Below are 26,039 nucleotides of genomic sequence, written 5' to 3' on the forward strand. Positions count from 1 at the left end.
GTGTAAATATTTAAATGTTTTCAGGTGAATATAAATAGTAGACAGTACAAATAGCGATCCTGACATTAAAACCCTGGTATTAAAATATGAAAATAATTTACCTTGAAATGATGATAGCCCATGGTCCGAAAAGATAATGAAAGGACAGGAAATCCAGGACCAGGACACAGGAAATCAGGAAAGCAAATGCCAAAAACTGATTTCTAAACAAAAAGAAACTTCAATAAAAATTAAACAGGTCAATCAGTAGGTTGATCAGAACAATATGCTAAGCTAGAGGTTAAGTTTATGTAGTAAATGCAAATGAATTGATCGCTTTCCTCAAACTCAAGCCGCAGTGCTTAGGATTCATTTCATTTCATGAAAGATTCGAATCTACGTTTTCAACATTTTTCTTCAAGATTTAATTATTTTTAAAAAATAAAATTTGTTTCTTTAACATGTGTTGGGTGATAATAGCCCCTTAGATCCGGATCCAGGAAGCGAAGATATTGCGGATCCAACGGATCAAGGATCCAAAGCATACATAAAGGGAGACTCAATAAACACGAGAACTTTACCTGATGAACAGCATAACGTTGTAGTAAGCAGGATCAAGGAAAAAGAGAATAAGATGAATCCCTACAGAGACTACACCCAGGAATACCATTACAGGCCTAAATACAGGCATACTCAATATTCATTCAAGGGAGTGTAAGCGTAATTTCAAGTAACCCTTCATGCACGATTGACAATGCCCGATATACAACAGTACTCTGAAAACCTGATTCTACTCAAAAATATGGAAACCGTACGTATTTTCTAGTAATTTTCACGTATTTTCCAGTAACAATAAATGGACTGTTCACGTATTTTCCAGTAACACTATATTTTCTAGTAACTATAAATGGACATTTCACGTATTTTCTAGTAACAATAAATGGACTGTTTACGTATTTTCTAGTAACAATAAAGGGACTGTTCACGTATTTTCTAGTAACAATAAAGGGACTGTCTACATATTTTCTAGTTAGAATAAATGGACTGCCCATGTAAACCGTCCTTAAAAAGGAAATTCTGTTTTAAAATTTGCCATCAAAATTATTTTTTCAAATCTCAAAGTCTCAAGCAAAAAGGGTGGCTCTCTCCTATATTAAACTATAGAGCTGTCTATGGAAATTTTTTCTAAACAAATTCTGTACATTGAAAATATATCTATCTCCGAAAAATGAGTTTTCCTAAAAATTTATATTTGAGAATGAAGGTGGAATTGAATGATTTATTTGCATGCATAAAATGGTTTATGTTTAGCTGTAAACTATCCCAAGTTGATTGCATTTTCATTGGTGATTTTATAGAAATGGAAACTGATAAGTTTCTAAAGCAGTAAGTGAGTCAAAAAGTATAAAAAAATGAATAAAAATCAATATTCCAACATAACAAAATATAATATTCCATTTAGTTACAGGGTTCGGCGTTTATATTTATCCAACAAAGACGACTTTTTATTAATAATGTTTTTGTTTGAAAGATTGGTATAAAAATAAAATAGAAATAGGAAGTCGTCTTCACTGTATTGATATATACGACTGTATAATGTTAGTTTACCTTATCTTTGCTAAGCTAGCTCTTGATTCACCCATAGAGGTTAGCTCTGCCAGCAATAGACCGGATAACCAAACTAAATAAAATTTTCTGTATTAATAATTAGGAATTTTACATCACAGAAAATTTTTTAATCAGAAATTTTCCTGCTTCACTTTTTACTTTCTTTATATACACGAAATTATGAAGTCGGATTTAATAATTAACGAGAAACAACTGAACAATTTACTTTTTTTACTGCACTCGGTAACTATACGTGACTAGTTGAACTATTTTATTAACTTCGGCGTAGGAATTCCATTAAAGTCGGTTTCTGAAAAATCTTTTCCAAGTTTTATAAATGTTGTGCGGAATGGAAACACAAATCCTGAAATGAACTCACATAGGATGATGTTTTATTACTAACCTAGAGTATACCACTCATAAACTCACATAGGATGATGTTTTGTTACTAACCTAGAGTAGACCACTCAATTAACTCACATAGGATGATGTTTTGTTACTAACCTAGAATAAACCACTCAATTAACTCACATAGGATGATGTTTTGTTACTAACCTAGAGTAAACCACTCATAAACTTACATAGGATGAACCTAGAGTAAGCCACTCATAAACTCACATAGGATGATGTTTTGTTACTAACCTAGAGTAAACCACTCATAAACTTACATAGGATGATGTTTTGTTTCTAACCTAGAGTAAACCACTTATAAACTCACATAGGATGATGTTTTGTTTCTAACCTAGAGTAAACCACTCATAAACTCACATAGGATGATGTTTTGTTTCTAACCTAGAGTAAACCACTCATAAACTTACATAGGATGATGTTTTGTTTCTAACCTAGAGTATACCACTCATAAACTCACATAGAATGATGTTTTGTTACTAACCTAGAGTAGACCACTCAATTAACTCACATAGGATGATGTTTTGTTACTAACCTAGAGTAAACCACTCATAAACTTACATAGGATGATGTTTTGTTTCTAACCTAGAGTAGACCACTCAATTAACTTACATAGGATGATGTGTTGTTACTAACCTAGAGTAAACCACTCATAAACTCACATAGGATGATGTTTTGTTACTAACCTAGAGTAAACCACTCATACCAAGTTGGTATTAGAGATTTCCGTTCTTGAATTGAATCAATAGGAATACAGGCTAAACAAAAAATTAGCTTTTTTTAAAATTATTATTAAAATTTTTTTGTAATTTTTCTAAAATTTCTAAATTGTCAAAATTTTGTTTTCAAGTTCGTTTAAAAGAAAATAATGTAAGATACTTCATTGGATTTTTTAAATTTAGATTTTCAACAAAACAATGTTTTACCTGTAATTATGATAAGCAGCATCCAGTAAGCATGGGAAACACAACGGCACAAAAACTTTATAAACGGAACCTTGTTTACCCTAAATAATTTTTTTGTTTGCAATTACTTGCGCGGTTTTGTAGAAAATGCAAAACTTATTTTTATTTTTAACAGCTTATCAAAAAATGGGATTTCTTTGAACCTAGACTTTAAACTAAAATGATAAGTTCAAACAAAATGATTTCCCAATGCTAAAGTGTGACCCCTAAAACTGTGGATTTGGAAGACGACTGTTAGTCTCAAGTTATGATTTTTAATAGTTCAAAAATCATACATCACAGACCGCAATGTGTACCGTGTAAAGGACTGGCCGTGTTTCTGTTTTTTTTTAATACGTTAGTTCCTCGTTCGATGGCCTTCCGCTAGATCGTTTGTTGTTATTCCAATTGTTCTATCCCCGTTCCTTTTTTTGTTCTTGATCGAGAACGGTTCCGAGGAGCGGGTTTCTGAGGATTGTAGGGGGGGGGGACTGAGTTAGGGAGAGGGAGGGGATAAAGGGAGGTAACACGGACGGTCATCGGCCAACCCCACCAAACAAACAATATTTACAATCATACAGATAAATTAAAACTAATAACACGTTCCTTATAGAACGATTCCAGACCGTTCTTTTTTCCGGAACAATGGCATATCGTTCTTGATAATTCCGTTTGTTTCCCGTGAAAGAACGATCGTTCTCTGAGAACGACGCCCAGTCCTAATAGTGTACACTGTACACTTATAGTAAGTAACTGACCACTGACATATTTCACATTGCTAAGTAGTGTTTCAAGCTGTATAAAAGTGCTTGCTTTATAACAACATCAAATACAATAAGATTTATAAAATGTCGTCTTCCTATTCTACAGTGTTAATATTGTTTACTTGATATCTATTGGTAGAGAGAAAAATATCCAGACAGGGGGACAGAAGAACATCAAGGAGACAAGCAGGATCATCTTCACTCCGCTACCCACCCAGGTCAAACCACCTCGCCAAAGCTCGTTCAGGTAGGACTGAACCTAAACATCATACATCATGAGAAACAGAATACTGTGGAATAGGAAGACGACTTTTTGCCTGAATTTATGATCTTAAATAGGCATGCAGTGTAGTGTACACAAACAAGGTCATTTAATTTGTACTTTCTAATCTACTGCGGTCACACTTTTGCTCTTAAATATTATTTTAATGTTGCCTTCCTATAATTAGACAGTTTTCTGGTTCTCACATTTAGTTTAAAAAAAAACTATTAGGACTCCTTTTTGGAAAAAATCTACAAACCTAATTTTTACATAATTGTATTTTTTGTCCTTCGTTTCTTGAAAAAATAAAATCATACAAATTGATAAAGGTCTAAAAAAGATAAGACGCTTATTTTTATTTTTTTTATTGAGTTGGATTCTTGCGGTCTAAAAAGTGAATAAAGAGTTATTCTTGTTTTTAATCTAAAAATGGAATAATTTCTCTACTAAAATGATTTGCTAATTCATGACAGAAAAACAAGGAAGAAAATGGACGGGATTTAACTCATTTTTAACTAGAAATTGAAAATGTTTGGTCAGTGTGACTCATGCGTCATGGATAAAGGTTAAATTTTCATCTCATCTTGTCTCTTGACGCAATTAGTTTTCTTTTGACGAAGATTCCATTAATCTTAAAAAAATGTACTCGTAATCTCAAGTGACCTTCCATGAAGAGAGGGGCATGTAAAATTTACAACGATACTATTTAAACCTTTGATTCTTCAAGGATTTCGTAGATATTCTTATCTATATGGCGGGAAAATTAAGTACCAATAGAAGAGTGTACAATGTAACCCCTAACCTTCCCTGCACTCAATCTTCGGCTAGACGAGGATATCTTCCTCACCCTAGTCCGGACAAAGATTTAAAGGTACCGTACTGAATCGGACATGCCTCTCTATAAATTGAAATAATCTATAGCTAAAATATTACCGCTGCGTTGGAGACTACGGTTTTCTGATCGCACTCTATCAAAACATCAAGGAACGGTACTTTTCTTCTATCCGTAGCTTGGAGCAGTTTACCTAAACAGTACAACAGGGTTTATGTACTGCCGACAGCGGATATTTATGTACCAAGTATAATGATGTGTGTTCTTTACATTTAGAAAATTAAGATCAAGGAATAAACTAGAAACCAAAACTTAAGACAAGGTATCTTCATGAAACACAGTTTCGGAAACTGGGTTTCACAAATGGAGTAAAACAATTTGTGGATATAAAATAATTGTCAAGGTTAGTTTTATATTCTCTTTTAATTTCTTAATGTAAATCTGCACAAATGAAAATACCCCAAGGAGAAAACTCTGGAGCTTCGTTAAACAATTTCTTTTTATTCTTCGGATCTAGAAATACCAATAGCTGTGTTTACAAATAATGTACTGCAGTTTCTGGGAGAAATATAAACATGAACGCTCAGCCTGGAGCAGCACTGAGTTTGTTTACATTCCGCCCAAAAGTTGCAGTACACTTTATTCTTTAAAACAAAGTAGTTTATTCCTTGGTAAATATGTAAGTATCATTATACTTGGCTTGTCAAAAAAAAGGTCAAAGTGAATATTTTCCTATTTATTGATTTTTACTACAGAAAAGTTGACAATTTTTTAACAAATTTAATGGGTTATAGGGACCAATTACGCGTAATAACTAACTCAAAAATGTTCAGAACAACATTTGCTTTAAATTCAGAATATTAGAAGGGTAGAATTTTGAGTTTGATACAAACTGTATTGCATTTTATTAATTTTTTGTGAAATTGTTGTTATTCGATGATTAGGAAAATGTTCACTCTTATTTAACTACTATAATGAAGAAAAGGTTCAATTCGAAAGTTTAAAATCTGTTTTAAAAAATGTTTATGTAGTTGCAGTTATATTGTTACCAAGTAATAAAATCCGAATGTTGGCACCTATTAACCTTTTTTAAATAGCGACTAAAATTTCGAACTGAACTTAACTACAATAAATAGAAAAAATCGTCTGAAAAATGACCAAACTCGTCATTTATGCAAAAATAGAGCAAATTATACAATACCTTGACTGGAATTCCATACTTATTAATTATACATAATATTTACATATTTACAAAGTTCATGGCGCCAAAAATGTAAACATATTTAAACTTTTTAATAGTTTGTTTGTTTTGCACGTTGTCAAACTTTAAATTGAATTGTCGGATTTGAGTTTCAACACAAAGGAAAAGTTTTCCCGACGCGGCGCGCATGGCGCGACATAATTAAGACTTTAATTGTACATACAAAATAAGACAGGATATAACTGTAACTGTTAAAAATTTCTAAATACTTCTAAACTAAACAAATCTGGTCTAAACTGACTAAAATGTTAAAATGACATATTACAAGAAAATATGATAACATTATGAATTCATTCGAATTTTAAACGCGGCTGTTAAAAATGTATAAAAGCATTTTTTATAAACCCATTATACAGCTCTAATAAAATCTCTTTCTTGATAACTTTTTTTTAAAAATTTTATTTGTAAAGGTACCCTTTAAACTATGGAATTGGAAGACGACATTGAAGCAACTTTCAAAGTGAATTTAATGCTCTAACGAAGTAAAAAAGATTACTGTCATAGCTTAAAAATCAATTATAAAGTGTAATAGTCTGAAAACACTACACTACTGCTGTGTCTCGTGTATATTGAACGAATAAAAGTAATAGCTTGAATCTACAGTCGTCTTTATATTACAGATTTTTCTGATTCTCACTGCAGGCAGACGACTTTTAAGACTCACGTTATGATGTTGAATAGTCCAATGAACATTCAACACGGAAATTTGCAGTGTTCTGTGCTAAACACAGACCCTTTTTTTTATTAAAAGATGTCGTCTTCATAAACCACAGATTAATGAGTCTCATTGTATTCAAAATACGCAATAGATTTTGTTCACACTGTTGCACTTACTGATTGACGAGAAATTTAAAGAAATTAAAATATGAAAAAAAACTTGTTATCGTCTTTTATTCATTTCAATTCATATGTCATCCCTCACAATAAACTGTTAAAGTTTAATTATGTTTTTAATTTACTCACAAATTAAATGCCTAAACACTGAAAAGTTTCTAAATCAACACTGCTTCCACTGCTTCGTTTGCAGTTGACATATTAAATATATGTCACATATCTAGAATGCCCTAGAAATTGAAGAGAAACACACACGAAAAAAGTACATCACAAAATTAAATAAAAGACAATACAGGAAGTTTTTTGTCAGAAAGCTTTACATTTCTAAGAAAGTTTTTGAAAAATATATATTTTAGCTTTGCTTTCAGATTGACCTAAATAATGAAAAAAATATTTTACAGTTTTCCTAAAAACTTATATCTAAAATAATTCAACCCCTAAATTTTATATTTACAAATTAAATACTCGTCTTTTGAGACAGGACAAAATTCAGATTTAAAAAAGAACAACACGAAGTTTCAAGTCTTGGATTTCGTGTCACCCTTGTAAAGAGAGAGAGAAGAAAAAAGAAAGCAGGCAACAAAATGGCGGATAGAAAATATGTCGTCTTTTCACGTTTACCAACTATTTCAACATTTCCGGCTCCTCCGTCTACATTGTTATCCACTAAATAGTAAGGCGAGGGTAGGCAGCTGTGTAAATGTGTAAAAATGTTCAGGAAGCTTAAAAATAATGTTTATTGTATACTAGGGTATACACTAGATTAACTACAAGAGGCTACTATCAAGTCCTATGTACAGGATTATAGTGGGATGTTCCATTATCTCAAAGAGAAAGTTCAAAAATCGTTTGTCAAAAATTTCTCCGTAATAACGCAACATCCCTTGGAGTTGTGAATAGCTCACCCAATAAAGAATCAATCCAATTTAGATCTTAAATATTTATATTAAATGATAAAAGTAAATTAGCATTAGTTGGTATTTTTTAGTTTTAGCAGTTTAAAACATAACAAAGGGTTAATAATTTATGAAAACAAAATTTAATTTTTTAGTTTAGAAAGGAGGAAGTTTTTTAATGTTTAAAGTTTACCTGCAGACTCACTGCTTGAAGCAATTGAAACAAAATCATTGCAAAGATTTTCACAATACTGTGATGCTTGATCCAAATCCTTGGCTCGCTCTTTCTCCTGAAATATCAATAAAATTTAAGGAATGGTTTTGGAAAAGAAAGAAAAAATGTAATGCTACAAGGAACCCTGAGTGAAAGAAACACGACTGAATGAATTCTGTACAGTCGTCTTTGAAGTTTCATCCTTTGTGGGTAACCCTGTTGTATCTCAAATTTTAGAGTTAGGAATAATACAACTTAGTGAATATTATGTCTAAAAGATGTCCAAAGGCACAGATTTTGAATTTCTGTAAATTTCGTGGATTTTATGATTATTTTCAGTCTGTAATCTATATAATAAAGCTCTTCGCTCATATATACATGTATATTTATTTTGTATGTTAGCTATAGCTGGCCAAACGGCTGGACAAAGTTGGCTGAAATCTTTTGAGTGAATTTCCATGAGTAATGAGTACCCAAGGGGTAACAATAACATATAGGCTTTATAAAAATCGACACTTTTTTTTAGAAAACCAAAGTTTTTTTCAAAATTCTATTTTATTAAATCTATTTTTTGACGTTTTTTATTTCACGGGCAACGTCGGACACTTCAGCTAGTTTAATTAAAAAAACTATCAAATTGGGTTAAAATATTCTTTCATACTTAATTTAAAAGCCAAAAAGTTTAATGTTTAATTTATTTCAAATTATAGAAGAATTGTGTTTTAAAAGTTTAGTTCAGAGACATCGTTGAGTTTGTTTAATAAGTTTTTTAAAGTCAAGTTGAAAACCTTGAAGGACAGCTCGTGATAAATCTGTGACATCTTCGCTGCTAGATCCACGGGGGCCGGGGAGTGCGTGATGAAGTCCTCGATCGGCTTGTTGGCGCTCCCCTTCCCACACGCCATCAGGTTAAAGATAAACTAAAATAATGTAAACGTAATCAAGGAACTCTCCATTTTCAGATCCAATTCAAAAAGGCATTTGAACCTTTGTCAGAGCAATGAAAACTAAGAAATCATAAAATTCATACTTTATCATTCTTCCTCACTTCATCAGGAATTTCATAATGAACATGCTATAAAGTAATCATTGTGCTATAATGTTAGCTGTACATTATAGCTCGTGCGCTATAATGATAGCTGTACATTATAGCACGTGTGCTATGTTATAATTGATTCCCGGATTTTCTCCAAAAAATTTAGGATACTTCCAAAAGATGTTTTTAATTGAAATGAAAATAAAATGGACTTTATGTTTTAACTTCTGCTTTTTTTCAAAGCTTATTTGATCTAGAAATAGCCATTGAAATAAGACAAGTACACAAACGTTTCATAAAATCACCTATAACACTATTATTTTGGCACGACTTTTGGACTTAAATTTTCTCCATATCTCGAAGGTTCTCGCCTTTCAGATTATATTTTGTCCCGAGCTTTAAAAAGGCTAGAACCTTCTCGATAAAGAGAAAATTTCTGTCCAAAATCTTTATAACACTACGAACCAAAACAACAGTGTTATAAATAGTTATTCTCTTTTATTAGATATTATCATAATTTCAAAATCTTCAAGAAACAGAACTCAATCAGTTCCTTATTGTTACTTAGATAAGGATTAAAAGATACCGTTGTGAATCGTATAAGGCACTCAATAAATGAGGTTAACATGAAATTATGTCTTCATGATCCTTTAATGTCTTGGTAAATGTAAGAATAAAAGAAATTATAGAAATTAATCTAAAATTATGTAATTTGCTGTATTGTATTCAGACTACAGAGTACTTAAATGTCAAATAGCAAAATAACTTGCAAGATTTTAATACCATTTTAATGTAAATATGTTGTAAATATTTTAATAACCCTTCTATCCTCTCGTAAGTTGTAAGTATCATATTTACCCTTCTATCCTATAGACAGTTGTAACTATCATATTTAGCCTTCTATCCTCTCGTAAGTTGTAAGTATCATATTTACCCTTCTATCCTCTAGTAAGTTGTAACAATCATATTTACCCTTCTATCCTCTAGTAAGTTGTAACTATCATGTTTCTCTTTGATGAGAAAGTAAAGAACACCAGTATGGCCCTCGCTTGCGGCATACCACAGAGCTATTCGTCCATTCTAAAAGAATCACTAAATCTATTTCGATAATACTTTAATAAAAGCATTGTGCACTCGTGAGATCGAAACTTTTGTGTGTATATTTTTAATCTTAAACGATTGATCTCGATATCCTGGGCATTAAATTTGAGGATAAATGCCTGATCCCTCAATTAAAGGTGTCTCTGCAGGGTATAACCACGGGATACCGAAAAGAAATTAAATTAATCCTCAGATCTGCCTAAGATTTTTCAGAATCTATTATAACAATTAATTTCTGCTCTTTACTCAGTCTTCTTTATGTATCATATTAGACCTACAATGTGATTTCAGAATTTTTAAAATGTTTTAAAGAAATGCAAGCCAAAGAACTGTTCAAAAAACTATAAATTTTTCTCCTGATGATTAAATTTGATTCTCTACATCACTAAAATTTTCGGACTTAACCTTAGTTTTATCCTCAGAGTTTGATCCGCTTTCTACCAACAGTTTAGCAACCTAGACATATACATATTATTTAACTGATTCAAAATTTAAAAGTAAAGATTAGGAAGACCAAATTTAATCAATCCTCTATATATTTGAAGTTGTCATAAAGATACCAGTTTTACCAGTAGATAGAAAATCCACTGGTTAAGTAAAATGGGTCTAATTGCTGTTCATGTTCCTTTGACTTTTTAAAATCATAACTTGAGTCTTGTTGTTTTCCTACTCGAGAGTTTCATGGGTCACACAGTATATTAAGGAATGTGTTTACCTCCAGGTATCCAGCTTGAGCTGCATAATGGAGTGCAGTCCAACCCTCCTAAACATCAAATAAATGTTTTTTTAAAGAAAAATAAAACATTTTAAAAAAAACTTTTACCTTGTCAGCGACAGTTAGATCTGCCCCTTGCCCAATCAGAACCTTTTTCAATTCAAAGTCAAGGCAAATCATCATTAATAGGAAAGATGTTAACAGTTTTTTTTAACTTCAAAATTGCAAAATTATTAACAGACAACAATTTTAATTGATTTAGACACCAGTTAAACTGGTTAAGCTTGTTGTAAGACGCTAGTTAAACTGATTAAGCTTGTTTAAGACACCAGTTAAACTGGTTAAGCTTGTTTAAGACACCAGTTAAACTGGTTAAGCTTGTTTAAAGACGTTAGTTAAACTGGTTAAGCTTGTTTTAAGACGCTAGTTAAACTGGTTAAGCTTGTTTAAGACACCAGTTAAACTGGTTATAAGCTTGTTTAAGACACCAGTTAAACTGGTTAAGCTTGTTTAAGACGCTAGTTAAACTGGTTAAGCTTGTTTTAAGACGCTAGTTAAACTAGTAACGGTGATTTTAACGACATTTTGTTAAGCATTCGCATTTAAATTGATTTAGGCGTTTTTTTAGATCTAATACGGCAAATTTTAAACTGTTTAATTGACGCGATTATAAACTCTTAGACGCCATTTTGAATTTTTTCCTGAACCATATCGTAGTGTCCAGATGCAGCTGCCACGTGGAGACAGGTCTTTCCCGCATTATCAGTCACCTATAAGTTTATGTTTTCATTGTTTCTTATATCATGATCATTGTTAGAATTATGAATTTATTTCTTATTATTTCTATCATTAATTCTAACCTTTAGTAGTTCAGTAGATCGGGAGAGTAAAAGGCCAACCACACCAACATGTCCTTCAGTTTAGAGAATTAGAAATAGATATTCTCAACCGTTTAATAAGCAATGTACATTACAATACAAGACAGTACAGTGCACAGTACATGGACCACATGAACACATTTAAAATGAACAAAGAAGAAGATACATATACATTTTACTAGGTTTAGGTGCATATTAAAAAAGTTATTAAAAAAAGTTTGAAATGATTTAACAAGTTTTATGTTTGTTTCTCAATATACCTGTTAGACAGGCCAAATGCAGAGGAATATATCCGCTAGGGTTACTGCCTGAATCCACCTAGGTAAAGAAAATTAAATTATTCATCTTTTATTAAAAAAGAGGTTTCTTCTATAGTTTGGACAAACTCATAGTTTAGTTTATCATAGAGCCATTTTTTTGTTAAAAAAATGCTTTAAAAAATATAAGAAATTATCAAATTTATCAATCTGTCTTTGTATTTTGGAATGTCACCAAGCATTTGTATGTACAATGTGGATATGTACAATGTGTATATGGGTATAGTCGTTTTGATCAAGAAATTCAAGACTTGTGTACGTAATCGGTCAAACACTCTGTTTAAAACGTTTCAGATTTTTTTGCTGGCAAAGCTAATATCTATCATAAATATGGGAAAATTAACCAAATTTAAATTTAATATTTAGAATTAAACATTTAAGTTTAATTAATTTATTTTGTAACATTATTATTCTAATCAAGTTACCATTTGATGCTCTAGCATTGTTCAAAGCTTTGAAAAACTTCTTCAAAGATAGTAAAGCATGCGGAACTTCTGCTATTGTTAAATATTATTTTAGGAAAATATTATTGTAAAATTTCCTTGTTAGGCCTTCATTGTGCAAAAAAATATATGCTTAAAATTAGAAAAAATGTATGCTTTAAATAAGTTTTTTTCAAAAATAAAACTGTTCAGGAAGACTTCTACAGTAATTTTGATCCTTAGACAGTATACAAGATTCAAGTCTGTTTTCAATATCTACTGTTTCTAATGCTCAGGAATTAGTGTTCACGAGAATAAATGTATTAAGTACACATAGTTTTCACGAGAATAAATGTATTATGTACACATAGTTTTCACGAGAATAAGACTTTAATGACGACCAAAATGTTTATTATTTTCTTAATGGTTTGACAAACAAGTAATGTAAGAGAAAAGCCTAAATAAATGGAGTCGTCTTTGAAGTCTCATCCTTTGAGAATAACCCTGTATGTTAGTTTTAAAAATATTCATTTTTATAGATAGCGTACTGCAATGTACATAATGAGCTTTTACCATTCCTCTCTAAAGTGGAAAAAATAAAAGAATTAGTTTTATGCTTTAAAAACTTTTTTTTAAACTACTTCATTTTTTACACGAATATCAGAGTTATCTGAACTGTGTCACTTTTCGCATTTTCTAACATTTTAAGATGTTTGGCAATGTGGTTTGATTTTAAAATCTTATTCCTGGTAATTTTACAGAATATATAAATAAAAACAATATTGAAGATAGAAGATTTTAGAAGGACACTTTTAACAATCAAACATAGATCGTGTACAATTGGAAAGTAAAGAATTAAACCTGTACATTTGGAGAGTTAAGAATTAAACCTGTACATTTGGAGAGTTAAGAATTAAACCTGTAGAATTGGAGAGTAAAGAATTAAACTTGAACAGCTGGAGAGTTGAGAATTAAACCTGAACAGCTGGAGAATTGAGAATTAAACCTGAACAGCTGGAGAATTGAGAATTAAACTTGAACAGCTGGAGAGTTGAGAATTAAGCCTGAACAGCTTGAGAGTTGAGAATTAAACTTGAACAGCTGGAGAGTTGAGAATTAAACCTGAACAGCTGGAGCGTTGAGATATAAACCTGAACAGCTGGAGAGTTGAGAATTAACCGTGAACAGGTGGAGATTGAGAATTAAACCTGAACATCTGGAGAAATGAGAATTTAACCCGAACAGCTGGAGAGTTGGGAATTAAACCTGAACAGCTGGAGCGTTGAGGTATAAACCCGAATAGCTGAAGAGTTGAGAATTAAACCTGAACAGCTGGAGAAATGAGAATTTAACCTGAACAGCTTGAGAAATGAGTATTTAATTTGAACAGCTGGAGAGTTGAGAATTAAACCTGTACAGCTGGAGAGTTGAGAATTAAACCTGAACAGCTGGAGAGTTGAGAAATAAACCTGAACAGTTGGAGAGTTGAGAATTAAACCTGAATAGCTAGAGAGATGAGAATTAAACCTGCACATTTGGAGGGTTTAAAATTAAACCTGAATATTTGAAAAGTTTAAATTAAACCTGAACAACTGGAGATTTGAGAATTAAACTTAAATAGCTGGAGATTTGAGTATTAAACCTGAACATCAGGATAGTTTAAAATTAAACCTAAACAGCAGGAGAGTTGAAATTAAAACTGAGCAGCTAGAGATTTGAGTATTAAACCTGAACAGATGGAGAGTTAAGAATTAAACCTGAACAGCTGGAGAGTTGAGAATTAAACCTGAACAGCTGGAGAGTTGAGAAGTCCTCGAACTACGTTTTCACTTCCTGAGTACGCCGCTAGGTGGAGAGGGGTCAGTCCAGATTCCTGAGCAAGCTCTCTACAAATTTAAAAAAATGTTAATCTTTTGAAATTCGAAACAAAGATTGCCAAATAAATGTTAAATTTTCGTTAATTTCGTTTGCTTTTATTCAAATAAGCAATAATTCATTAGTTTCATTAGAAGAACCTGGGGCGTGAAGCACCCTCAGTTTATAATATACTTAGTACACTTAGTAACAGAGAAAAATATCCTTAAATAAGCACCTAATGGAAAAATGTCATGTGTTTAGGTAATAGGTATATGACAATAAACTTTTTATTATAAATTTGACTGCAAATTCCATAGAACTAGCAGGTTTGTGGAAATTCTTCAAAAAAACACACGCAATACGAACTTAGAACTATTATTTTAGAAAACGTAGAATTTTTATGGACACACTCTAACCCTCATGAATCATGTTTCACAATCAACATTATAAAAGATAAGACATCGATAACGATGGCGACCATTGTTATAACGATCTTTTAATGTTAATGAACGGTAACTATTAAAAATGCATAGACAAACAGAACAATTTTAAAATGATCGAACGTGAAAAAAGTAACCGAGCGCAAAGCCCTCGAATTTGGAACGATAGGTTTCAAAGAATCAAGAACGTCTCCACCGTGTCCACCGTCCAGTCTTATTTTTCTTTGATCAATCGCATTTTTAGATCAATGCCTCTTGCGGTGTCATGACGGTAATAAAGGGTGAATTTGTATAAATTAGACCTAGTTGTATACGGAGCCAGTGAACACAGAGAACAAAAAAGATAGAAAAGGTTAGATGGAAGAGAAAAGACAAAAGAAACAAAATCAATTCTTGAAAGGAAAAAATTTTTTTTCTTATTTCTTTTTTTTTCATGACTGACTGAGAAAAGGACAAAAGAACATAACTCAATTATGTTTGAAAATCCAGCTTTCTACAAGTCATTGGCAAATTAACGCTTCATGCGATTATTAAAAATCATATTATCAACCAAACCAAATAGTTAAGCCTAAGGAAAAAAAGGAAGCAAGATCAGCCCGCGCAAAATAAGTGTTCACTATGGTTTACAGGGTTACCCATAGTCAAGTTTTTAAGACAATGGCGCAACACAAAACGTTGGGGTGTATGACTTTTAACTAATCTTGAGCAGAACAAAATAATAGAAAGACTTTGATAACAAACTGGAAATAGATTTATTGATATTTCGTTTTTATTTGTATGCGTGAGCTTGTGCCCACAACCCTTATCCAAAAATAAATTATTAAAGTTAAAAAGACCTAGTTGTATAACGTATAACTAAGAAGTACATTTCTTATGTAAGGAGTAGGAATGTTGTACCTAGCTACATCCGGTACCGGAAATATGTTAGTTTAACTAGAAGGACACGTGTGCAGGTAAAAACATTGTCAGTTTATAAACAGTTTCCCGCCAAATTCAAGCATGTTTCCAACTAGTTTATATTTTACCACTTCTTTCAAAAAATGTTGGTATGTTAGGAGTTCAGAACTTTAGCATGCATTGAAAAACGTGAAACTGGTTATGTTATACTATTATTATGTTTGTCAAAAATAAGTACTATTCTTAAGATTTGCATTTTTAAGAATTTCTTAGCATATCATTTTTAGCATGTGTTAAAATAATAATTAATTTTAAAAATTTGGATCAATTTTATAAATCTAAATTTTAATAAAATTATTATTCACTAACTTCTTTAAGGTAAATTGAGTGATTATATGAACCCCTTTTCAGTTATGCAAATGATCAATGTTAGTTAGTTATTGAACATGGCTATATTTAATCATTGGTGAATTTTGTTTATCTTTCAAATACTTTCTGTTGAATAAAGAATCCAAGAAGTGCATGAATACATAGAAAGGCTATTTTTAATTAAGCCTACCAGGATTTTGCACACAAAAATATTATATTAGTAATTTTTTGTTAACAAAACTCCGCCATAAGGGCATCAAAAAATTGTGGGGACCGTGTGTAACGATTTTTTTGTTCTTATGAATGGGTGGTGTAGTATCTCTACTCCCCCCCCCCCCCCTAAGATAAAACTGTAGTGCACCCCTGTTTTACATGAATTAGTTTTTATATCTTTACTTACTTGACTAAGCTTGCATTAGGGTTTGCTGGTTTTTCAGATTTAACAGACGGGGGAACATGTCTCATTAGCTCACGGACAATATCTAAATATTATCATTCTTCAGTGATTCACATACCACCCTGGAACTGTTTAGTCAGAGCTTGTAACGTAACTGACGGCTTCTAGGATTCTTTACAAACATGAAGGGGTTAAAAATTCTACAACGGATACAAAACTAAAAGACGAAGCAGAAAAATAGAATACAGATATTCAGAATAAGATGGTATATTTTCATGAACTAAATGCGCTTTAAAGGGACTGTCACCGTAATTTAAAACTATCCACCGATTAAAGGGGCTGTCACCGTAATTTCAAATTATCCACCAATTAAAGGGACTGTCACCGTAATTTCAAACTATCCACCAATTTAAGGGACTGTCACCGTAATTTCAAACTATCCACTGATTAAAGGGACTGTCACCGTAATTTCAAACTGTCCACCAATTAAAGGGACTGTCACCGTAATTTCAAACTTTCCACTGATTAAAGGGACTGTTACCGTAATTTCAAACGATCCACCGATTAAAAAAAAGAGTTGCATGCCCAATTCACAACAGTACCTTTAACAACCTCACTATTGTTGCTTAAACAAAGGTTTAAAGTACCGAAGTAAATCCATCATAAAACAAGTATTTCAAGGGATATACGTTACGTTGACTGTTATTTAGAACTACCTTCTTCCCCGTAGTAAGCTGCAATATGTAGAGCTGTCATACCCGTCTTCTTACTCAGATTCCTTAAACTAACCTAAACAAATATATACATTCAAATTCATAATATTAAAAAAAAAAAAAAAAAAAAATTTTTGAAATAAAGCACGTAAGCACATAGTTATGATCCGGACTGCATCGATTTTTAAAACTGGGTCGACATTGCAATGTCCCAACGCCTCGCAGCCAATTGTAACATGTAACATTTTAGATTATTGTAAGCACTTAAATTTGTTGGACTCAAAATTGATGAATTTTTAAATTGGGACTATCAAATTGAACATGTTTCCAATAAGATTGCTAGCTCAATTTTTGCTCTGAATCAGATTAAAAACACTTTACCGTTAAACATTCGTCTACTAGTCTATAATGCACTTGTAAGGCCACATATTGAGTATGGAATTATAACATGGGGGGGCGTAAAAAATGCTAAACTACAGAAAATCAAGTCTTTGCAAAAAAGGGCAATTAGAGCAGTAAATAATAGTTCATTTAAGGCACATTCAGATCCAATATTTTTCAGATTAGAACTCCTAAATCTTGATGATACATATAAACTAGGTGTTCTATCTTTTATGCATAAATACTTTTATGAAAACCTTCCAGCTTCCTTCCAGGATATGTTTAATTCTTTAGCTGAACCAAATAGAACAAAATCATATAAACTTGAACGAGTTCTCTTTAAAACCCTAGAATGTTTTCCCTCTGCCCTATTTCCTAAAATATGGAATTCGATTGAATTAGAGCTTAAAGAAACTAAATCTGCAAAATCGTTTAAAAGAAAAGTCGCCAAGATCTATTTAGATAGTTATGCAAATTATATCTGTAAAAAAAAACTGTGTATCATGTGGATAAACTTAGTCTTTACTATCTTCTTCACCCTGTAGTTCATAAACATGATTCTAATAACTTATGTTACCCTCTATTCCAACCCTTACGCTGAGTATCCTCCCTTTTCTTTATACTCCCTCACCTCCTCCTTACCTTTTACCTGATTTATTATCATTCTTATGTTTAAAATGTACAATGTACATTGTTTTTATCTGCAATTCTCATTCGTTTATAGTGGGCCAACCAATTAAAACAACCTACTCTGGTTAGGCGGGTCCAAACTACATAGTAAATTGTGATTTTTATTTGTATTATCTCGTGCTTTGTAGTTGAATAAAAATATGAAAAATATGAAAGGTTTAGTTTTTACGATGTATTTTACAAAACTCTCAGCAAGAGCTTGCAAAGAATATATTTTCTATAAAGAACAGTTTAGAAAAAAAATCAAATCTAGGTTTTTATTCGTATAAACATGTTTACCTTTTCCTTGACAAACTCGTTGATTACAGAAATATGACCGTGCCGGGCAGCCAGGTGAACAGGGGTCATCCCAGGCTGAAATATGAGAATAATAAATCAATAATTTTATGAATACCTAGCTCAAGTGCCCGGCGTTGCCCGGAGAGTGATTAAAAGATAAAAATAAAATGATTTTTGTAGCAGAAAAAAATAGATTTTTTAAATTCTATTTTTGAATAAAAAACTTTAATTATTTAACTCCCAGGGTTACCCTTGGGTTCCCTAAATGAAGATTGCTAGCAAAGCATGAAATATAATGTATAATTTATTTCTTTGTCAAAGGAACTGAGTTCTTGCAACAAACTCTTATTTTTAAATCTCCATATCTGATGTTATAGACATTTAATATTTCAAACTATGAATTCTGTTAGATCAAAAAATCTAGATTTGAAATATTAAAGGTTTACTTCATCAAGTTGGGAAGATGTAGGAGCTTATAGATTTTTAGTTCGTGGCAAGAACTCAGTTCCTTTAAATATTAAATTAAATATAAAAATATATATACAGATTTATTAAAAAGACTGAAGTGCAATTGCCTGCAAGAGAATCGAAAATCCATATTTAAAATCTCTTTTATTGTCTTTTGCTAAGATAATAAGTCTTTTTGTGTCTGATATATATTTGAAAATGTTTTTGTGTCTGATATATATTTGAAAATGTTTTTGTGTCTGATATATATTTGAAAATGTTTTTGCATTCTTAAAATGTTTTCTAAGTGTGGTAATTTTTAAATGGTTGCATTGGAACCAATTTAGATCTTTTTTCATTCAAGAATTGCCATCTTTGAGCTTTGGGTGTTTTATATTTAATTTTCTGTGAACATATCCTAAATAACTAAACTATTACCTCACACTCTATACATTTTAATCCTTATATATTTGCAAGCTGCAGATGGTAGAAACCAACTTAATATTTTAAACTTAATTTATTTAGCAAAATTCGTAGTTTTAAGTATTAGTGTTACCAGGATATGAATAAGTCATAGAAAAAAAGAGTTTGTGGCAGGTGTTCAGTTCCTTTGTAATATAACCTGAATTCCTTACCTTATTTTCATCCAACGGTGAAGCACCGTGTGTAAGAAGTAGTTTAATAACATCAACATGTCCGCCCTCAGTAGCAATATGGAGAGGAGTAGAGTCCGTGATCTTATTCCTAGATTACCATTAGTTTTATTATAATAATGTGCAGTGAGAACTAGACACTGTGGAATAGGATGACGACATTTCAATAATATATGATGTTGTTACAAAGCAAATAGTTATACTTATTAAAGCATTTACTTAGTTAATTGGGTCTGTTATTCATTTCAAAATTGCTATTTTTATTGGACTAAAAGTCTAAAAGTCATCATCATATCCTGCTTTCTGTTTTTTTTCAAGTTGAGGTCAAGAAAACGCATTGTTTTGACCAACATCTATAGAATTTTATCATAGTAAGGGATGGATCGTTTTCACTTTATTGAAAACCGATCGTTTCGAAAAAAGAAAAAACCAAAATCGAAATGGTAGTTTTTTTAAATTATCGTTTTAAAAAAAGTTCAACGACCCTTCGTTAACGACTTTTAACGACGACCCTTCGTTAACGATCGTTAACGACATTTTAAAGATAAAATCCATTTTTTGGTCAGATATCATTGAGGTTATTTCTCTCACTTAAAAAAAAAATTAAGACAATCATAAACTTTCCGAAACAAGTTTATTTAACTTTACCTACAATTTGTCGAAAATTACGATTTAAGCTATTTTTCCCCTTTTATCTTAGATTCTAAAACCAAGATAAGATAAGTTCCCATGGGTCTCCCGAGTTCCCCAATCAAATTTTGAGGCAAAGGGCCTGGGTTCCTGCAAGTTATAATCGGCCATAGAAACAGACAGACAGAGATTACAAATATATGGATGAACCTGCTGTTTGTAACGATATTCTTATCAAACTTGAGAAGTTCCTCCAGTACTCTGACAGATCCTTTCTTAGCAGCAATATGGGCTGTAGTATTCCCGTCCTAAATAAATCAATATGGGCTGTAGTATTCCCGTCCTAAATAAATCAATATGGGCTGTAGTATTCCCGTCCTAAATAAATCAATATTTTAAACTCGTATTTCTTATTTCACTCTCGAAACATAAGATTTTGCAAAGGCCCATATTTTGTAGTTTCTGAACAGAACTATGAAGCAAAGATCAAAATAATGATTAGATGGTAATAGACAAAGAAAATTTTAGAAGATTAAGTAAATAAAATAAATTGTGAATTAATATCAATCTGGGTTGAAGTCGACCATTATTCACTGTACATTTCAATCATCAAAATTTTGCAACATTTGTCCAGTGTTCAATTTTCTTAAAACTATACATTTTTGGATCTAAGTCTGAAAAGTTTGACTTTTTGAAAAAGTTATTAAAAAAGAATTTTCAATAAATTTTATTTAAAATTCAATTGTAGCTTAAGGGTTCTAATATGGTTATAAAGATATAACTTCGTAAGTGAAGGATACTTAATGTTTACATAGTAAAATTGTCGAACCATGTACTTTCACCAAAAAAGGATCTGCTTTCAGTTTACAGTTTACTTTGGAAACCAGAGGAAAATGTTGTTTTCCAACCTTTTAAACTTTTTAGCCTTTTAAACATTTGATACTTTCCTTTAGTTAACTTAAATGGTTTCATATTAGATCATACTTAAGAGGAGCTAGACTAACTGGGATTAAAGTTTAGGATTTAAGCTAAAAAACCGACGGGATGGAGATGGTAAAAATAATATAAAAACGTCGTATAACTATATATATTTTAATTATAGGAGAAAAAATGCATGATACCTTTGTAGAAGCAGTTACAAGTGATGGTTGCTTTTGTAGGAAAAGTTTCACTACTTCTGGTTGGTCAGATTGGGCCGCCAGATGGATCTGTAAACAGATTTGATAAATTTTGGTCAGATTGGGCTGCCAGATGGATCTGTAAACAGATTTGATCAATTTTGGTCAGATTGGGCCGCCATATGGATCTGTAAACAGATTTGATCAATTTTGGTCAGATTGGGCCGCCAGATGGATCTGTAAACAGATTTGATCAATTTTGGTCAGATTGGGCCGCCAGATAGATCTGTAAACAGATTTGATAAATTTTGATCAAATTGGGCCGCCATATGGATCTGTAAATAGATTTAGTAAATTTTGGTCAGATTGGGCCGCCAGATGGATCTGTTAAAAGATTTAGTAAATTTTGATCAAAATTGGCCGCCATATGGATCTGTAAAAGATTTAGTAAATTTTGATCAGATTGGGCCGCCAGCTGGTTCTTTGAAAATTTTGTAAATTTTGGTCAGATTGGACCGACAGATGGATCTGTAAACAGATTTAGTAAATATTAGTCAGATTGGGCCGCCAGATGGATCTGTAAACAGATTTAGTAAATATTAGTAAGATTTTAGAAAAGATAAAAAAAATGCATTTAAGTTTTATCCTGTTAGCCAAATAACTCCAGTTAATATTCATAAAATTCCACCCCAACATTTTGGTTGAGGTTTTATAAGGATAGATGTAAAGAATATTTGATAAAGTTGCATGTTTAGTTTTCCAACCTTGTTTGTCATTCTTCAAATATTAAGTTTACATTACTCTAGTTTACCCAGTATATTTGAGGGGAATATTTTTTTCAATTTTAGTTTTAGTTTTAATTAGAGATTTTATAAATGGTTTGTCAAACATAACAATGTCAAAATATATAAATATAAAGTTGTTTCCTTTTTGAAGTAGGTAACATATATTTCTAAATATCAAAATATTATTGAAAATTATTATTATTAACTTGTGACAATACAATGAAATGTAATTTTATAACAGAATTTTTGTTTAACAGGGATTGAAATTCTTAATTTGCTTTTTTGTAATTTTCACACAGAAAAGGATTTAATTGGAATTTTATTAATTTGCTAATGGGAAAATTAAAGAGGGATTTAATCATGAAAGTGTTCAGGTTTTTAAAATGTTTGTAATTTTCTAAATATTTTCAACAAAAAAAAACGGGGGGATATGTTTTTAGAAATTGTTCAGCTTAATTTGAATTAATTTATTTTTGAATAATTTATTAATAATTTAATAATTGAAATAATTTATAAAACTAGGTTGGGAACACAGCGTGGATCAGGGAAGTCATAGTTTGTCCCACCGTTTATCCGCCCCTTGTCGTAAATTAAGATTTTAGCTATTTTGCACGTTTAAGGTGCACCCACTCAGCTTAGAATCTCAAAGAACATTCCTGTGGGTCTCCCGAGTTCCTCAATCAAAATTTGAGGCAAATTGGTCAAGGGGTTCCTGGTTTATGATCGGACAAACAAACAGAGATTACAACTTTATGTATATAAAATTAACTCACCGGTTTCTGGCCATATTCATCTGTTGTATCCACACCAGCACCTAAAATTTTTTTAAAAATTTAAAGGTTAAAAAAATCATAATTGAAAACTTTAATATTTAAGCATGAAAAATTTTGAAATTTTAAAACTATTCGAAATTACATTGTTTTGCAAAAATTTGTTACTATAAAGACCCATATATAGATAAGTTTTAATGTGAAATAGTCGTTGACGCTGAGTTGCAAGATTAAAAAAAAATTTGTATAATTGTAGGCCGATTTTTTAAGCCTTTAAATCGTCTGTGAATACTCGTGAAAAACAGAAGTAAATTTACATACTTCTATTCTAATTGTTTAATGATTAATTTTTCTTTAAAAATTAGTTTTCATACAACTTTTCTGTAAACTGTTAGAAACACCCAGCATTTTATTATGCATTACAAAAAGAACACTAGACAGATAAAAATAAAAGTTGGTAATCATCCCTAACATTCTGTACATAATTATTTACAAAATGTTCATCTATCTGAAGTTATATATTAAGAACAAAAAAGTCAGATAAAAGGACGAATAAGTCTGGGTGGCAGTGGTGGAAATAGGGGGAGGCGTTATTGGGGTTATTTACCCCTCCCCCCCTAGAATCCTGGGGGTAATTATCCCCCCTTAAATCTTTGTTTAATAGAAAAAAGGGTATGGGCAATGAAGAATACATATTTTTACTTCTAAATAATGTCATTTCCACATTAGATTTCGTTAAGATCTTAACATACTACATTGACGACAAGAAAATTTTAGAAATTAGAATATAAACAAAGACAATATTTTTTCAAAGTTTTGCGGAGTAGCTTTTCTAAAGATTAAAAAAGTAACGTCTTTTTCCTCTTAGAGTAAAACTATTTCTTATGTTACTTAAAACGAATTCAGTTTTTTACAGATCTTTGTAGTTAATGTAAAGTGAATGGCTATAATGAAGGATATAAAACAAGGTGAAAGCTGAAAGGTAGGAAATGAAGCCTTTATTTGATGGAGTTTGTGAATGCCAGAAATGAGTGGAAAATGCTAATCAAACCCAACTAAAACCAATAATTTGATTTACATCATGATATTTTTCTGGGGGGGGAGTAAAAAAATTCTAGGGGGAAAAAAATTTAAAAATTCCCCCCCCCCCCCTAGAGAATCCTTATTTACAGGGGCTGCTGGGTGGTCTTCTCGTTGTAAAAATTTCTAAAGCAAAGTAAATTCTGTTTAACGTTAATATCTACTCTAAGGGTACAATGTGGTAGGTAACCTATCCTAGATATTATTTTAGTCTATCTTGACTCTACAGGACCTCTAGCTAAATATTTACGCTTGCAGAAACTTGGGAGAAATATGACAACAAACTCGGTATTCTAGCGGTGCAAGGTATCCTAGCGGTGCAAGGTTATTCTAGCGTTGCAAGGTATCCTAGCGGTGCAAGGTATCCTAGCGGTGCAAGGTATCCTAGCAGTGCAAGGTATCCTAGTGGTGCAAGGTATCCTAGAGGTGCAAGGTATTCGAGCGGTGCAAGTTATCCTAGCGGTGCAAGGTATTCTAGAAGTGCAACGTAACCTAGCTGTGCAAGATATCTTAGACGTGCAAGGTATCTTAGAGGTGCAAGGTATCCTAGCAGTGCAACGTATCCTAGCAGTGTAAGGTATCCTAGCGGTGCAAACTTGGTATCCTAGCGGTGAAAACTTGGTATTCTAGCGGTGCCAGGTATCCTGGTGGTGCAAACTCGCTATCCGAGCGGTGCAAGGTATTCTAGCGGTGCCAGGTATTCTAGCGGTGCAAGGTATTCTAGCGGTGCAAGGCATTCTAGAAATGCAAGGTATCCTAGCAGTGCAAGGTATCCTAGCGGTGCAAGGTATCCTAGCAGTACAAGGTATCCTAGTGGTGCAAGGTATTCTAAGGGTTCATGGAACCTAGCGGTGCAAAGTATCCTAGTGGTGCAAAGTATCCTAGCGGTGAAAGGTATCCTGGCAGTGCAAGGTATCCTGGCAGTGCAAGAACTTGGTATCCTAGTGGTGAAAACTTGGTATTATAGCGATGCAAGGTATCCTGGTGGTGCAAACTTGGTATCCTAGGGGTGCAAGGTATTCTAGCGGTGCAAGGTATACTAGCAGTGCAAGTTATCCTAGCAGTACAAGGTATCCTAGCACTGCAAGGTTTCCTAGTGGTACAAGATATCCTATTGGGGCAAGGTATCCTAACAGTGTAATGTATCCTAGCTGTGTGAGGTATCCAGATGGTAAAAACTCGGTATCCTAGCAGTGCAAACTTGGTATCCTAGCGGTTCAAGGTATCCTAGCGGTACAAGGTATCCTAGCGGTACAAGGTATCCTAGCGGTACAAGGTATCCTAGGGGTGCAAACTCGGTATCATAGCAATGCAAACTCGCTACCCTACGGTGCAAGGTATCCTAGCAATGCAAACTCGGTATCCTTGCAATGCAAACTCGGTATCCTAGCACTGCAAGGTATCATAGCGGTGCAAACTCGATATCCTAGCAATGCAAACTCGGTATCCTAGCAATACAAACTCGGTATCCTAGCAATACAAACTCGGTATCCTAGCACTGCAAGGTATCCTAGCGGTGCAAACTCGGTATCCTAGAACTGCAAGGAATCCTAGCAGTGCAAACTCGGTATCCTAGCAATGCAAACTCGGTATCCTAGCGGTGCAAGGTATCCAGCAATGCAAACTCGGTATCCTATTGGTGCAAGGTATCCTAGCAATGCATTGCAAACTCGGTATCCTAGCAATGCAAACTCAGTATCCTAGCCCTGCAAGGTATCCTAGCGGTGCAAACTCGGTATCCTAGCACTGCAAGGTATCCTAGCAGTGAAAACTCGGTATCCTAGCAATGCAAACTCGGTATCCTAGCGGCACAAAAAGTAAAAAATGCTTGTTTTATATCTTAAAAATGATGAATTCTGGCAATATCCTGCATAGTTTCTGCGGCAAAAATTGCTTTTGAATGATTAGTATTTAGTAAAGACAACTTAAACTTCCAATTACGGTGACAGTCCCTTAAAAGATATTGCCATTAATGGTTGTAAAGAGAAGAGAACGATGAAACATGATAAGCATTATTAAACTAAAATGTTAAAAGATATTGTCATTAATGGTTGTAAAGAGA

The 26,039-nt window shown here is 32.4% G+C and overlaps 1 protein-coding gene across 1 annotated transcript in view; it reads right to left on the reverse strand.

Moving 5' to 3' along the window:
* LOC111704929 (serine/threonine-protein phosphatase 6 regulatory ankyrin repeat subunit C) overlaps positions 1-26,039 on the reverse strand; it is a 61,574-nt gene that overhangs the window by 9,445 nt on the left and 26,090 nt on the right. The window contains exons 27-51 of the mRNA XM_023477326.1: positions 22,901-22,954; positions 21,346-21,432; positions 20,435-20,532; positions 19,577-19,685; positions 18,495-18,569; positions 17,148-17,220; positions 16,435-16,516; positions 14,258-14,357; positions 11,993-12,050; positions 11,715-11,767; positions 11,556-11,624; positions 10,963-11,004; positions 10,855-10,902; positions 10,545-10,595; positions 10,011-10,118; positions 8,791-8,922; positions 7,982-8,078; positions 7,514-7,558; positions 4,899-4,990; positions 3,826-3,962; positions 2,922-3,001; positions 2,682-2,753; positions 1,588-1,660; positions 561-656; positions 102-203 (exon numbers count right to left, since the gene is read on the reverse strand). Coding sequence (XP_023333094.1) covers positions 102-203; positions 561-656; positions 1,588-1,660; positions 2,682-2,753; positions 2,922-3,001; positions 3,826-3,962; positions 4,899-4,990; positions 7,514-7,558; positions 7,982-8,078; positions 8,791-8,922; positions 10,011-10,118; positions 10,545-10,595; positions 10,855-10,902; positions 10,963-11,004; positions 11,556-11,624; positions 11,715-11,767; positions 11,993-12,050; positions 14,258-14,357; positions 16,435-16,516; positions 17,148-17,220; positions 18,495-18,569; positions 19,577-19,685; positions 20,435-20,532; positions 21,346-21,432; positions 22,901-22,954 — 2,033 coding nt within the window. The remainder of the gene's footprint in view (positions 1-101; positions 204-560; positions 657-1,587; positions 1,661-2,681; positions 2,754-2,921; positions 3,002-3,825; positions 3,963-4,898; positions 4,991-7,513; positions 7,559-7,981; positions 8,079-8,790; positions 8,923-10,010; positions 10,119-10,544; positions 10,596-10,854; positions 10,903-10,962; positions 11,005-11,555; positions 11,625-11,714; positions 11,768-11,992; positions 12,051-14,257; positions 14,358-16,434; positions 16,517-17,147; positions 17,221-18,494; positions 18,570-19,576; positions 19,686-20,434; positions 20,533-21,345; positions 21,433-22,900; positions 22,955-26,039) is intronic.

The sequence above is a fragment of the Eurytemora carolleeae genome, unplaced genomic scaffold (assembly GCF_000591075.1).
Source record: "Eurytemora carolleeae unplaced genomic scaffold, Eaff_2.0 scaffold376, whole genome shotgun sequence".
In the NCBI taxonomy this organism is placed as follows: Eukaryota; Metazoa; Arthropoda; class Copepoda; order Calanoida; family Temoridae; genus Eurytemora; species Eurytemora carolleeae.